This window comes from Asparagus officinalis, chromosome 10 (genome assembly GCF_001876935.1).
Source record: "Asparagus officinalis chromosome 10, Aspof.V1, whole genome shotgun sequence".
In the NCBI taxonomy this organism is placed as follows: Eukaryota; Viridiplantae; Streptophyta; class Magnoliopsida; order Asparagales; family Asparagaceae; genus Asparagus; species Asparagus officinalis.
Window position 1 is genome coordinate 16,364,836 of NC_033803.1, and position 16,906 is coordinate 16,381,741.

Consider the following 16,906-nt stretch of genomic DNA (forward strand, 5'->3'; position numbering starts at 1 on the left):
AACATATAACATGAATTTCAAATACCATTAATTCATTACCTTAGTATAACATGAGTCAACAGATGCTATTGATTCATTGCCTGCTTATGTTCACAGCTCAAGTTCAAGTACCTCACTCATTATGAAATAATAGGGCTTTGTTGCAGGATTACACAGAGAAAATATTTCACTACAAGACTTCTTTGCAATAGAGATATTAAATATTAAACCTGTTAGATTATTCTTATAAAACATAACGAGAGCGTTCCAAGTTATATGCTATTACACTGTAACATCAGAAATATTTTCAAAGGCCCACGCAGAATAATAAGTAAAAACGTCAAATACACTATTAAATAACAAACTGAATTGCAAAAACAAATTACTGGTTACAGGTTCAATTAATCAAGAACCAAAGCATCTATAGAACTGATTGTAGAGGCATCAAATACAACAAGCAATCTGGTAGCAACGCAAAGCCTTCTACCGATTACAAAACTCATGAATTAAAGGAAAATAGCAAAAAACCCCTATATAAAAATGTCTACATTAACTTGTGCCTCGAAAAACGATGTGTAGATATCATATTCATACATCAGAAAGCTGCAGCAACAAAAATCTACCTTCCAGCAATTGCGAGCAAAGGCGAGATCATCCCTTGAATCTCTTGCAAAGACCGTTGTATCTTTATCTCCTCAGCAACCATCCGCTTCAAATTCCTGACATGAACCCTCAACTCTTCTGAACTCTGCAAATCCTCAGACCTTAACTCAATAACTTTCTTCGCTAAACCCATCAAAAACCTTGCATATCTCGGTAATGTAGCATTTCTATGAAGAAACCCTAATAGCAATCCAAGCTCATCCACATCCAAATTCACCACGCACTTAACAAGCTTCTTTCTTGCTACCAATTCTTCCATAACTGCCACAATGCCACTAGGATTTTTTCCATTCAATGCAGAAACAAGTGCATCTTTATGCCGAAACTTCTTCAAAAGCTTATCATGCTCTGCCAATTTCACCTTGGCTGGCTTCTTCACAACAAAATCACTTTGAAGTGCCTTCTCATTTTGGCCGCGATGAAAGTATCTAAAATTGGTTGGCCTCAAAACCTTTTCTTTAGGCTCAGGACGAAAAGCACTGAAGTCATCAACAATTTCCATCTTCTCATCATCCTTTTTCTTTTTCTTTCCAATATATACATTTCCATTTGAAGTCCCCACAACCCGAGCTATTCCTGATGGAGAGAACCCCACAGACAACAACTGAGCTGGGTACCTCATTGAATGAGTAACTTTAAGAGCAGCAAAATCAAAACATTTCAAATACCCATCAATTGACACGCTCATAATTCTACTCTCTCCGCCATTTTCAGTACCAATTTTTCCGAGACACATTGATGTTACTGTCTTATTATGACTATCCAATGTATGAATCAATCTCCCGCCACCGATAACATCCCAAATTTTGACACTATTACCCCCAGCGGTTGCAATAAGACCACCAGAAGGTAAGAAGAGTACACTCTCAACTGGGTGTCCATGATCAAAATTAATAACTGGGCTTGAACTATTTGATACTCTAACATCCCAAACTTTGATAGAATGATCATACGATCCCGTGGCTATGACTTCTGAGCTGATTGGGGATGTAGAGCCAGCGCGAATGTAGTCTTTATGGGCTCCAGGGACTGTTAAGAGTTGGGTCTCAGAGGGTACATCCCAGTAAGTTAGGAAGGCATCATCGCCTCCAGAAAATAGATGTAGCTTGTCAAGAATTCGAGGGTAACGAACTACATGTACAGGGCGAGAGTGTGCACGTAGGCGACGGATAGCATGGCCAGCCTTATCAAGTTTAAAGACCTGCACATAATTCAACGCTCATGAGCAATTCAACATAAAAAAAGAAAACAAAGTTTGCCATCAGTGAATAATCAATACCAAATTTTAGAATGAAATGCTAACTGTAAGTAGCATGTAGCATATAGATTGTAGTCAATCTTTGACTTATCACTTATGCTATTGAAAATGGTAAAGCCGAGCATTGGATCACACGGTCAATAATTTGAGCTAATATGCTCAAAAATTGGTTACTATGAAATCAAGATACCCCTATTCACTCTCTCCTTTATTCATATACTGCTTGTCAAAAGTTCTCTTATTGCGGATGAAATTCCTGTGTTCTAAGTGCAAGTATCAGTAGTAAATTACATAAATATGAACAATGTCAAGCCACCTAAACAATTACTAACATTTGCACACAAGTAAAACGATAACAAGCAATCTGCCACTAGTGAACTATACAGACTTACAATAAAACAAATTTTAGAGTGAAATGGTAAATGTGAATAGCATATGGCATATAGTCAGTATATGACCAAATGAAAACAAAAAGAGCAAGCATTGGATCAGAATGTTCAGAATTTGAACCAGTATGTTCAAAAGTTGGTTTCAAAGAGAAATGAAAACAGAGATGCCCCTCTTCACTTTCTCTGTTCTTTGTGCGCGCGCGCGCGAGGAACCTTGGCTTAGTACCAGCCAGGTAAACCCCAGCAACCTCTCCCCCTCGGCGCCCATACCCAGGTGAATAGCAAAAGTGCTGTAATGCGTAATAGTTAGCAGTTGGAGATCGGCATGCAATAGACATGGATCGACCCTTGGCCATTTGAGCCGAGGCCCCAAGCCCCAGACAGTAGGACACTTGCGGGGGCTCTCCTTTATCGGTACACTGCTTGTCAAAATGTCTCTATTGTAGACACAATTTCTGTGTTCTAACTGCAAATATTGATAGTAAACAACATATAGAAGTATCAAGTTAGGTAAACAGTTCTTCACACTAAAGGTCAATAATAAAAACTGATATGGAACAGTACTCAATTCCATCAACATGATATAAAGCATGAAAGGTTCAGCTCAACACTAATCATACACGAAACCATGCATCACCCTCTAGCACAAACTAATTTCATCCCCAACTTTTCAAATAATAAAACACCTTAACTCCGACCAAAGTTTCAACATATATTGATACCAACCGATCAAAATTTCAACACTCATGAACAAACATCAGAAACTGCAAAGCCTCTCTGTAAATTTCAACTTGGTTTCAGCCCCACTATTCAATCTTACTTCCACATCAACCAAAATTTCAACTTTAAACTGCATCAAGTAGGACAAAACCAAACATCAATTTCGCCAGCAAACAACAAAACACATCAAAATGGTCTCACCTGAACGAGTCCAGACTCTCCCCCAGCAGCAAGCAACTGCCCATCGCATCGAAACGAAGGCGAATACGCAACATCAGAGAAAGAACCCAACGGCGAAAACGATTTCGGCGTCAGAGAACTCCCACTATACAAATGAATCGACGCCGACACGGAAAACGCGAGATCGTGAGGAGCCAAAGGCGAGAACTCAATAGAAGTTACGGGAAGAATTAGATTATTTGAGAGAGGGGCCGATTTGAAAGAACGCCAGAATCTCGATTTGGGAGTTAGGGTTTTGGGCTGGCGAGGCCGGTGACGGGATTCCACGGGGAAGAAGGGTTTGCTGGTGTCCGCCGCCATTATTAGGGTTTTAGGGTCTAGGGTTTGGCTGTGTTTTGGGAGTGAGTTTGAGGTTTTGGGAAGAAAGAAAGAGAGAGAGAGAGAGAGGATTGTTGCTTTTAAAGGGCCGGGTAAAATAGTCCAGGTTTACAAATGGGCTTCGGCTTTGTGGCAGACGTTTTGAAGGGAAGGGAGGCCTTAATCAGAATACCGAAAATGAGCCAGGCTGCTTTTTAAGTATCATCTATTTATGTGGACACTAAATCCTATACACTTTCTTGCGTTTCAATGCTTTCCTTTTTTTTAATAGCCCATTTCGAATCAAACTCAAGACATTTGGAGGCATTTTAGAACCTCCAAATCGTTCGGGTCGTAGCTTGTCAATGTTTTTCTTAATCATATATCAAAGATTAAAAAATAAAACAAATGAAAGAACTTTACGAAACTCCCGCAACTTAGGTTATATATATGTAGTAATGATATTGTGAGATGATGAGCTCAAATCTTATAGTGAGCTTGGCTAATTGGCTTATCAAATTCATAATCGACGTCATACATTTTGTTCAACACATCATCAAATATATATGGTAAAATTTTCACATAACTTAGAGTCTTCTAGATAATAAATCAAACTAATTTGATATGTTAATTTTTCAGGCAGCTTAAAAGCCATTTGTTCTACATGTAGATAAAACAATAGTTAAAATTTTCAAAATAATATAATTTTTTCTACATATAGATCATGATGAGTGTAAATCACGATGCGTGGTGTCGATCATTATATCAAGTAGCCTATTGGGGGTAGCTCACGGTAAGAATTTGAGCTCACTATCTCATTTAAAATTTTTTCTGTATATGTATATATGTGTGTGTGGGGGGGGGGGGGGGGGCATCTAAAGTTGCACCTTTCAATTACATAATATGCAATCAATTACTGAGTTGTAGTTACTCATGTATAAAGTGATTGTAAAATTAACTATTTTACGACAATACAACTAAAGAGACATCGAAAAATATGAAACATCATGATTTTATTTTACAGATGTTCTAAGATATTTAGATCTTAATGAATGGAGTGAATCGCCCATTAAATAGCTCAATCCAAACTTCAAGAGGTACATCCTTAGATTAAATCTAAAGTGGCTCCTTAGAATCACACACACACACACATGTATATATATACACACACATACACATATATACGTATGTATGTATATGTATATACATGTATGTGTGTGTATGTATGTGTGTGTGTATTTACACACACACACACACACACACACACACACACACACACACACACACATATATATATATATATATACACACACACACACACACACACACACACACACACACACACACACATATATATATATATATATATATATCTCCCAGATTCACGATAAATATTAATCATCTTCCTGTCTACATCCCGCATATTGATGCTGGACTTGTCTACGAATTACAAATCGCAAGGGAACCTCCATTCTTCTACAATCCATTAAGGCTTAGGGGTCTGCCAGTCATAATCAAGACAGCCATCTTTTTGTCTCCAATAACTTTGGCACATCTTCAATTTAACATTACAGCTACCTTACATGAACGAAGCGGACCTGACTATTTTCCGAGCTTACAAATTTGGGAAATCTCTACTTTCTATGAAATTCTTCCTTGGAGTTCATGGTTTAATGAGGAACGCTATGATACAGGCCTCGATCGTTTTCAAAGTACCATCCGTTTCTATCAAAAACTTGAAACTTTATTCGATGATTATTCCTACTTTATGACTGATGGGCTCAGAATCATCTGCACTGATATTTGCATGGGGGAAACCTCACATCACAGAGCTACAAAGGCAGTCATCGATAAATGGATGACCAATCCACCCATTGGGCCAGAAACTAAAGAAGCTTATGATGTCTTTATTGGTGCAAAACAATATCAAGAGGAAGCCCTCTCTTCGAATAACGCATCAATTGACAGCGATTTGGTCGAGGAGGTAACACATAGGTGGGATGATCTGTGACATATGGCAAAATTCGCCATTAACATATGGTAAAATTCATATACCATTAACCTATGGTAACTACTGATTAATATCAATGGCTTAAATACTAAGTCGATCAAATATTGTTTTTTCCAAAAGTTTAAAATATCTAACTTTTATAATTTTCTTACACAGCTAAATAAAGTAGACTGCAAGCCTATATACCTATAACCAATCAGCCTTAGATGCTTAACAAAGAAGAAATTTTGGTCAAAAAGGCTAGCCTACTCTACGATCCGTAGGTGTTGACAAAATTGAAGACGGTGGGGACCTCCAAAGAAGCTTTAAAGAATGAAAAGGAATCCTTTGCACAGTGCCAGAAAAAGTCTATAAAAGGAGAAGAAGTTGAAGCATTCAGGGAGGCGTTTTGGAGAGTTGAAGTCTTATCCTCTCTTGTGGAATCCCTCCAGTTTCCTCTTTTCAGTTTTAAGTTTTAGTTTGAGTGTGAGTGAAGTTTGCTTTTAATCTTTCTTTTGAGTGTTTTGTGTGCTCTATTACTAGTTCCAGCAGGATCTCCCAGCTTTCGGTCTGTAAGTTTTTAAGTTTGATTTCTTTCTAGTTTGTAAAACTCTTATGTAAATATATCTAGTTTGCTTCTGTTACTGTTCATTTCCGTCTCTGTTACTGTTCATTACTGCTCACGCTTTTACTGTTCATTTTTACTATTCATCTCTATATTTTCTTCTTTTATTTTTGATATACATGTGAACGAAGAAGAAGATATAGCTATAAACAATAGATATATCCTCTCCTCCGTCTACACAGTAATCCCCACTAGCTAGCTCTATCGTATCAATGCTAAACAAGTCCTGGTCACGGTTGGTATCAGAGCCAAGTTAGCCGGTGGAGGAGTCGGCCTGCAGTGGTGAACCAGTAGACCCCGTCAGCCGGTGTATATCCCCGTGAGAAATAACTCACTTTTTGATTCTTGTGCTTATTCTACAATAAAACAATTGTAGAAATTTGTAGTAAAAAACTACTACGAATACTGCATGCTTGATTGCTTTTATTTCCTAGCTTTAATTCTAAGCATTTTATTATTCAGCCTTATCATAAGCACTACTTTGGTTTTACTGCTTTCCTTGAATTGAATTTTAATTCTCTATCTTTTCTAGTATTATCTAGAATCTCTAGCATTCTCTAGTCCTCTTTATTTGTTCTCTTTTTACTTGCCTTCGTCGCAACTTACACAGCTTTGTTCTGTGTTCATCCGGTGTTGTTGACTGGTGGGGACATTGTGAACTTTTTTAGAGTCCTTCTTATGCTTAATTTTTAGCTTGATCTTTTGCTATCTGCTTAAAGTCTTTTTATCCTTAACTAGTTGTCGCAGTTCACACGGTTTTGCCCGTTAAGCTTTGTTTGCGTCTAGGGTCTTTCTGTCCGTGTTCATCCCTTGCTGTTGACAGGTTGGGTTTTAAAGTCTTTCTTAAGATGCCTAAGCTTCTAAGCTATCTCTCTCCTGACAAAAAGAATACCTTTGTTAGAACCATGTCTGTAAAAAACTTAGAATCTTTAGATTACGAAAATATTGACCAAACTATTCAAAATTGGAAAATACCTAAAGTTAGTACTAATGATATTTATTGTAAGGAAGGTTTTAAACTAAAAACATCATATCATGTTAAAACCATTGAAAAAACAAAAACTGTAACTTCTCACACAGAGAAATTACAATTACTTAGTGATAACGGCATCCGAAGAATCACTGATGATCCCACTCTTAAATTCCTTCATCTTGGCCTAGTTCAAGTATCTATCAGACCCCTTACCAGAAAAGGCATTAATACATCTGTTCTTGTTTGCTTACGAGACGGAAGGTTCTCTGTTTTTACAGACTCTTTAATTGGTCTAATTGAATCAAGTCTGAGCAATGGTCCTATCTTCTTCAATGCCTTTCCAAATTTTTCAGTCTCTTTATCAGACCCTGGTATCCTTAAAGTGTTAACTTTAAATCTTCAAACCTCTGGATTTAATATGGATATAAATTCCGAGAATATTGCTTTAACCTATAGGATTTGCTATAAAGCCATGAATACTCTCACACCTTTAGCTAAGGTTAATCCTGAAAAAGGAGCAACTACGTTATTTCTTACCCATGCTAAAAATAATCTAGTTGTACCACGAACTTTAAAATGGAATGAAATTCAACTTCCTTCAGTTTGGAAATTAAATCAAGTCATTGAACCTTTACCCCCTGAAAATTCTAATCTCCAAAAAATTGTTGAATATCCAAATGGTGATGTCGAGGTTAACTTTTCTTCGTTCAGAAAAATTACTCTTGAAGCTAATGAAGAAAAACGTGCCTCAGTTTCCTCTTGTTCGACCCATGGTAAAGATTTCCTTAAAAACAAAAAACCAATAGGAATTAAATATAACATGGAGCCAACTGCCATCTATGATGATTCAGATTCATCAGGTCTAAGTATTAATGTTATTGAAAATATTGATAATACACCCCCTTTTGAGATTGATAAAGAATATCTAAGAACTGAATTCAATTCTCCTAAAAACCAACATAAAAGAGAATGGTTTTTTAAAACTTATGAAAAGGACTTTAGATCATCTATTCGAGCCCTATATTATGATTGTATGCGAACAATTAGAAAAAATATACCTTTTTTCTTATGGTATGAGTTTGTTTACATTGAAGATCAAAAGAATTCTCTTAAACATTTACCTACTGAAAACCAGGTCTGCATGCTAAAAAAGATCTCAAACACATGGAAAACAGAAAAGGATAAAGAAATCGAATCTTTACATCCTCCTCTTGAACCAATAAAATTCAGTAAAGGGAAAGAAGAAGTCAAAGCTACTCCTATAAAAACTCTTGAGCCAAGTTCCAACACAGCTAGACAAGAACATATCTCGCTGGTTATTGAACAAAATAATTTTACTAACATTAACCTTCAAACAATAGGTAAACAAACTGATAGGATTGAAAATATGCTCCTTGACATGAAAAAGCCTATCATCAACCAGATATCTATGCCACCTTTTGCCCCTCAGGCTTTCACTGAGAATATCAAATTAGGAAATAATAAACCATTTAAACTAAGTGAGAAAATGAGTAATCTTACTGAAGAATTAACTAAGAGATTAAAAGACCTATCTTTAAATAGATCTCCTACTATCAATGTTTTGTCCGAAAATGAAACTCACTTAAATAATACAATTGAATATTCGACTGATTATAATGAAACCATACAAACCATAAGAAAGCAACCTTCTAGCTCCAAAAATTACTATAGAAGACCCACTAATTTTATTAGTGATGTTGTTTACACCTTACTCCTTTCCATTTACCATCACTTCATTGGCTTAGCTAATAGCCTCCAAGATAAAGTTAGAGAACAACTCATGAACTTTAGGTGCAAAACCCTTACAGACTTTAGATGGTACAAAGATGTCTTCCTTTCCAAGGTCTACAAATTACATGATTGTAATAACCCCATTTGGAAAGAAAAATTTATTTCCGGTCTTCCTCCCTTATTTGCTGAAAGAATAAGAGAATCCATTAAAGAGCAAAGTAATGGAAGTATACCTTATGATCAAATCCCTTTTGGAGAACTAATTCAAAGGGTTAATACTATTGGCCTAAAACTTTGTAATGATGTTAAAATTAACAATCAATTAAGAAACCAAAACCTGTTAGGGAAAAGGGAATTGGGAGATTTTTGCTATCAATTTGGGTTTCAAATGGAAAATCCAAGAATAAGAAATTATAAAAAACGACAGAAACCAAGAAATAATTGGAAGGAAGAAAAAACACCTCCTAAAAGAAGGGCTAGAACAAATAATACTAAAAACCCCACTTGTTATAAATGCAAAAAGAAAGGACACTATGCCAATAAATGTCCACAAAAAGATCTAAAAACCAAGGTTAATGAAATTTTAATAGACTCCAAAGAATTTACTACGGAAGAAATTGATCAGTTTATTAATAATATGAGGATTAGTGATGATGATTCCTCAGATCACGAAGATTTATGTAATAATCTTTGCACTTGTTTCAACTTTTCTGAAAGCTCTTCGGAAACTTCCCAGATAAACACTTTGAGCGAACACGAACAATTTATTCTTGACACCATAGATGCTATTACTGATCCACAAGAAAAAAGAACTCAATTAACTAAGTTATCTTGAAATGACCAAGAAAAAGGGAAAAAATCTAACAAAAGCTCTTGAAGAAAAGAAAGAAAATGAATATTATACTTTCTCTGAAATTATAAACAGAATTCAAAATGAGAAAAAACTAGAGAATAAGGTAAATCTTGAAGAACTTCAGAAGGAACAAGGAAATTTAAAAATAGAACTTTTTGAATTAAGACAAAAAATAAAAAATTTAGAAATTTACCTAGAAAATAAAACCATAGAAGCATCTGATAGTTTCAAAAATGTAAAAAACCTTGAACATGAGGAAGATTCTGATGATAATGAATTTATAAATTCTATAGAAAAATATGTTGAGAAAAAATGGAGATGTAATATCACTCTAAACATTATGGACGAATACTCTGTCCAACACACAGCTCTTATTGACACTGGAGCAGATGTTAATTGCATTCGAGAAGATCTTATTCCTCTGAGGTTTTATGAGAAAACATCTCATCTTGTTAGTGCTGCAAATGGACAATCTCTCAAAGCCCGATATAAACTCACTAATGTGTACATTTGCAATGATGGTCAAAATATTAAAACCTCTTTTGTTCTTTTCAAAGATCTCAAGCAAGGTATTATTCTAGGAACTCCTTTTATTAATAATCTTAAGCCTTTTATTGTAGATTCTCATGGAATACATACACATGCCAGAGACCCTAATATCTCTTTTTGGTTTAATAAGGAACCAGAAGATATGTTAGTTAACGACCTTTTTTCTGCATTACAATTTAAAGAGAAATTCATAAATGTTCTTTCTAATACTGAAGACAAAGATTGCCCAGATTCTTTTAACACAAAGATTCTTAACAACAAAGGGTATATTCGTCTTTCATATATTAAAGAATTTTCTCGTATTCCTTATGATAACAGATATTTTGACATACCAGTAAGTTTGAATGACGATCTCCTGGCCGCCTGCAGAGAAGAAATTGAAATACTTATCAAAGACAATTTAATAAAAATTGATTATGACACATGCTGTTCGGACCCTGACTCTGAACATGGAGTTGCTAATCAAATTATTGATTACAAGAGCTCAAATAATTTGGTCTGGGTTAATTATCAAGTACCAGAATATCAAATTGAAAATATTATACATGGTAGAATATTCTCAAAGTTTTATATCAAAATGGGTTTTTGGCAAATGCAGATCTTAGAGAAAAATCGATGGAAAACTGTTCTCATCCTACCTTTCTCTTTCTATACTTGGAGGAGACGGCCGCCAGGCTTTACTCACTTTCAACAAAAATATTTAAAATTTCTAGAACAATATCTTCATGAATGTAGAGAATTTATCATTTTGTTACCTACTGTGATAATTCTCTTTTCAAAAAATTTGAAGAACATTGGAAACAATTAGAATTATTCTTCCGCTATTTTAATGAGATATTAATTTCAAACATACATTTTCGAACTTTTTGCAGGAAAAAGATGACTCATCAAGCTTTAATATTACAAGCTAAAGGAAAATCTCATTGCTTAGCTCCAGCATCTCCTTCAAAAAGGACCAAATACTTTTATGATCCAGGATTAAAATATCCTGATTATATGCTTGTTAATAATCTATGGAACAGCATTTGCGATCAAGAAAAACGACAAATCAGAGTTCATATGACTCATCTAGTCAACCTTTTAAAAGAAAAGGATGAGCTGTTTCTTAAACAGAACAATCAGCTGAAAGAAAAATTCATAGATCTTTCGTATGAGATTAATTATCTCTATCCCTATTCCAACAAAATCACACTAACATCTCATGAGATGTTTCAAATCCTCGGAATACCAGAATACATCCGGCAGGATATTTGCATGGAACGGCTTAACAGAGAGCAGTTATGATCCAAACTAAACATTTTGCCTCAAGACATTCAAGATATTATTAAGGCAAAAGTTGAAGATGACAATATTGTCTTCCTTTTAAAAGAGCACAAGGAACAAACAATTTTTATCACAAATAGTTCTCCCAGATTCACGATAAATATTAATCATCTTCCTGTCTACATCCCGCATATTGATGCTGGACTTGTCTACGAATTACAAATCGCAAGGGAACCTCCATTCTTCTACAATCCATTAAGGCTTAGGGGTCTGCCAGCCATAATCAAGACAGCCATCTTTTTGTCTCCAATAACTTTGGCACATCTTCAATTTAACATTACAGCTACCTTACATGAACGAAGCGGACCTGACTATTTTCCGAGCTTACAAATTTGGGAAATCTCTACATTCTATGAAATCATTTGCATGGGGGAAACCTCACATCACAGAGCTACAAAGGCAGTCATCGATAAATGGATGACCAATCCACCCATTGGGCCAGAAACTAAAGAAGCTTATGATGTCTTTATGGGTGCAAAACAATATCGAGAAGAACAATATCAAGAGGAAGCCGTCTCTTCGAATAACGCATCAATTGACAGCGATTTGGTCGAGGAGATAACACATAGATGATGATCTGTGACATATGGCAAAATTCGCCATTAACATATGGTAAAATTCATATACCATTAACCTATGGTAACTACTGATTAATATCAATGGCTTAAATACTAAGTCGATCAAATATTGTTTTTTCCAAAAGTTTAAAATATCTAACTTTTATAATTTTCTTACACAGCTAAATAAAGTAGACTGCAAGCCTATATACCTATAACCAATCAGCCTTAGATGCTTAACAAAGAAGAAATTTTGGTCAAAAAGGCTAGCCTACTCTACGATCCGTAGGTGTTGACAAAATTGAAGACGGTGGGGACCTCCAAAGAAGCTTTAAAGAATGAAAAGGAATCCTTTGCACAGTGCCAGAAAAAGTCTATAAAAGGAGAAGAAGTTGAAGCATTCAGGGAGGCGTTTTGGAGAGTTGAAGTCTTATCCTCTCTTGTAGAATCCCTCCAGTTTCCTCTTTTTAGTTTTAAGTTTTAGTTTGAGTGTGAGTGAAGTTTGCTTTTAATCTTTCTTTTGAGTGTTTTGTGTGCTCTACTACTAGTTCCAGCAGGATCTCCCAGCTTTCGGTCTGTAAGTTTTTAAGTTTGATTTCTTTCTAGTTTGTAAAACTCTTATGTAAATATATCTAGTTTGCTTCTGTTACTGTTCATTTCCGTCTCTATTACTGTTCACGCTTTTACTGTTCATTTTTACTATTCATCTCTATATTTTCTTCTTTTATTTTTGATATACATATGAACGAAGAAGAAGATATAGCTATAAACAATAGATATATTTTCTTCTTTTATTTACTGTTCATTTTTACTATTCATCTCTATATTTTTACTGTTCACGCTTTTTGATTCTCGTGCTTTTTCTACAATAAAACAATTGTAGAAATTTGTAGTAAAAAACTACTACAAATTCTGTATGCTTGATTGTTTTTATTTCCTAGCTTTAATTCTAAGCATTTTATTATTCAGCCTTATCGCTTTAATCATCAGCATTACTCTGGTTTTACTGCTTTCTTTGAATTGAATTTTAATTCTCTATATTTTTCTAGTATGATCTAGAATCTGTAGCATTTTCTAGTCCTCTTTCTTTGTTCTCTTTTTACTTGCCGTAGTCGCAACTTACACAGCTCTGTTCTGTGTTCATCCGGTGTTGTTGACTGGTGGGGACATAGCGAACTTTTTTAGAGTTCTTCTTATGCTTAATTTTTAGCTTGATCTTTTTCTATCTGCTTAAAGTCTTTTTATCCTTAACTAGTTGTCGCAGTTCACACGGTTTTGCCCGTTAAGCTTTGTTTGCGTCTAGGGCCTTTCTGTCCGTGTTCATCCCTTGCTGTTGACATGTTGGGTTTTAAAGTCTTTCTTAAGATGTCTAAGTTTTTAAGCTATTCTTATGTCAAAACCATGACGGTTAAAAATTCTTATCTCAAGACTAAAAATATAAATGCTATTGAAGATCTCAATAATAAATCATCCTTTGAAATTGATAAAGATTTTCTAAGGAAAGATTTTAACTCTTTAAAAAACAGAGAAAAAAAGGAATGGTTTTTTCAAACATACGACAAAGACTTTAGATCATCCATTAGAACCTTGTATTATGATTTCATGCGAACCAACAAACAAAATATACATTTTTTCTTATGGTTTGAAGCCATATATTTAGAAGATCTAATCATGCGAACCAACAAACAAAATATACATTTTTTCTTATGGTTTGAAGCCATATATTTAGAAGATCTAACAAACTCTCTTAAACATCTTCCTATCGAAAATAACGCGTTTGTTTTAAAAACAATATCTAATACATGGAAAATTGATGAGAATAAAGAGATAGAATCTTTACATCCACCCTTTGAACCAATAAAAGTAGGAAATGAGGATATTAAAGCTGTCCCTATCACATCTTTAGAACCTTCTGTTTGGGTTCCCTTGCAAAGAGATATTACCCTTGTTGCCGAACAAAATAATTTCGCCAATATTCACCTTCAGACAATAGGTAAACAAACGGATAGAATTGAAAATATGATTCTTGACATAAAGAAACCTCTTCCTCGTTCAATGGTTATGCCAACTTTTCCATCACAGATTTTTACCAATAATAAACCTTTTAATGATCAAATCCAGGATTCTAATGAAGAATCAACCAAGAGATTAAAAGATATAGAAAAAAGGAAAATCTCTTGCTATCAATGTCCTATCTGATCTTGAATCACAATTTGATGATATAACCAACTCTGATCATGATTTTGACAAACCCCTAACTATTCAGAGTATTACAAAACATCCGTATTCTTCCAATAATACAAAGAATTACTATAGGAGACCCACTCCTACCGATATGTAATTTGAAGATTTTAATAGCCAAAAAATAAGCTTCGATGGTAACTCCCTAGTTGAATGGAACCTTGATGGTTATACTGAGTATCAAATAATACATCTGTTACAAGAAATGCTTATATATGCCAATGCATGTAGACAACAAGGTAATCCTGAAAAAGACATTGCTAGTGGCATATGTTCATCCTTTTCCGGTCAATTACAAGGATGGTGGGATCGGTATCTTACTGATACACAAAAACATAATATTTTAAATAGTTATAAAAAATCCCAATATGATGAATCTATCCTTGATAAGACAGGACATGTGATTAATGATGCTGTCTACACCCTGCTCCTTGCTATATATCATCACTTTATAGGCCTTGTCGATAGCCTTCAAGAAAAAGTCAGGGAACAACTCATAAATTTTAGGTGTAAAACCCTTACAGACTTTAAATGGTACAAAGATGTGTTTTTGTCAAAAATTTACCAACTACATGACTGTAATAATCCCATTTGGAAAGAAAAGTTTATTTCTGGCCTTCCACCTTTATTTGCCGAAAAAGTTAGAACTTCCTTAAAGAACAATGTAATGGCACCATTCTCTATGATCAAATCCCCTTCGGAGAATTAATCCAAAAGGTCAACACTATTGGTTTAAAACTTTGCAACGATATTAAAATTAAGAATTAATTAAAAAATCAAAACCTTTTAGGTAAAAGAGAATTGGGAGACTTTTGCTACCAATTTGGTTTTCATATGGACAATCCTAGGATAAAAAATAGTCCTAAGAACTATCGTAAAACAAAATCTAATTATCAAAAAACACAAAATACTAGTAAAACTGAAAGAATACCAAGAAAACCTCCTAAAAGAAATTTTAGGAAAAATAATACTACAAAAACTCCTACATGTTATAAATGTAAACAGAAAGGACATTATGCTAATAAATGCTTTCGAAAGGATATGAAAAAGAAGATTAATGAGTTAATATTAAACTCCGATGAATTTACTGAAGAAGAAATCGAAAAACTTATTAACTCTTTAAATCTTATTGATGATAATTCTTCCTCTGATGATGAGTGCAACAATCTTTGCATTTCTAAAAATAAAAATAGTTCGGAAGATTCATCTATAACATCTTATAGTTCTTCTGAATTAAATACCCTAGATGAACAGGAACATTTTGTTCTTGAGACCATTAATGCCATTACTAATCCTCAAGAAAAGGGGATATAGTTAAAGAAGTACCTTGAGATGATAAAAAAGAATAAGAGTGCCTCTTCTACTCTAACCTTTCCATCTAAAAAGGCATCTATTCAAGACCTCAAAAAGGAACAAAAAGAAGTCAAAATTCAGCTTAAAAATCTTAAACAAGAGATTTTAACCTTAAAATCTCAACCAAAAAAATTCAGCTTAAAAATCTTAAACAAGAAATTTTAACCTTAAAATCTCAACCAAATAATACAAAATGCTCTAATAATATTGATTCTGTAGAAAAGTATATAAATCAAAAATGGAAATGTGATATTATTCTCAAAATTCAGTCCAGCTTCACTGTCAGAGATACTGCTTTAATTGACACTGGAGCAGACCTAAATTGTATTAGAGAAGGTATTGTTCCCTCTCAATACTTTGAAAAAACAACCCACAACCTTTCTTCTGCATGTGGACATAGTCTTAGTATTGAATATAAACTTTCTGATGTTCATGTTTGCAATCAAGGTTTATGTTTGAAAACATCCTTTATCTTGGTCAAAGACTTACAACAAAGTATTATCCTTGGCACTCCTTTCATTAATCTTCTCAAACCCTTTTCCGTTGATGACAATGCTGATGTTCATGTTTGCAATCAAGGTTTATGTTTGAAAACATCCTTTATCTTGGTCAAAGACTTACAACAAAGTATTATCCTTGGCACTCCTTTCATTAATCTTCTCAAACCCTTTTCCGTTGATGACAATGGCCTTCATTTTCATAATAATAGGTTCAAATATACTATCAAGTTTAACAATGCCCCTGAAGAAGCTTATCTTAATCATTTAGTCTCATCTTTATCTTATAAAGAAAAATTCCTTCAAGACATTTCTGATGAGATTAAACTAGAAAAGATTGCAAAACAAATTAATGAAGAAAAATTTACTGAAAGGATAAAACTTTTCCAAGAAAAACTTGAAAAGGAAGTTTGTTCGGAGATCCCTCATGCTTTTTGGTTTAGAAAAAAACATGTTGTTAACCTCCCATATGAAAAAGATTTTTCTGAAAATAAAATCCCAACCAAAGCTCGTCCTATACAAATGAGTCAGAGGCTTTTAGAAATATGTAAGCAAGAGATTTCTGATCTACAAAAGAAAAACCTGATCAGACCCAGCTCTTCTCCTTGGAGTTGCGCAGCTTTTTATGTTGAGAATGCTGCAGAACT

General features: G+C 34.4%; 1 protein-coding gene across 1 annotated transcript; it reads right to left on the reverse strand.

Annotated features, from left to right (window-relative positions):
• On the reverse strand, nt 328–3,645 carry LOC109825413 (protein SLOW WALKER 1). Its single transcript, XM_020392269.1, has 2 exons — nt 3,211–3,645; nt 328–1,843 (listed from the first exon to the last, which is right to left on the reverse strand). The coding sequence occupies exons 1-2, from the start codon at nt 3,547–3,549 to the stop codon at nt 599–601; spliced, it is 1,584 nt and encodes a 527-aa protein (XP_020247858.1). The 5' UTR covers nt 3,550–3,645; the 3' UTR covers nt 328–598.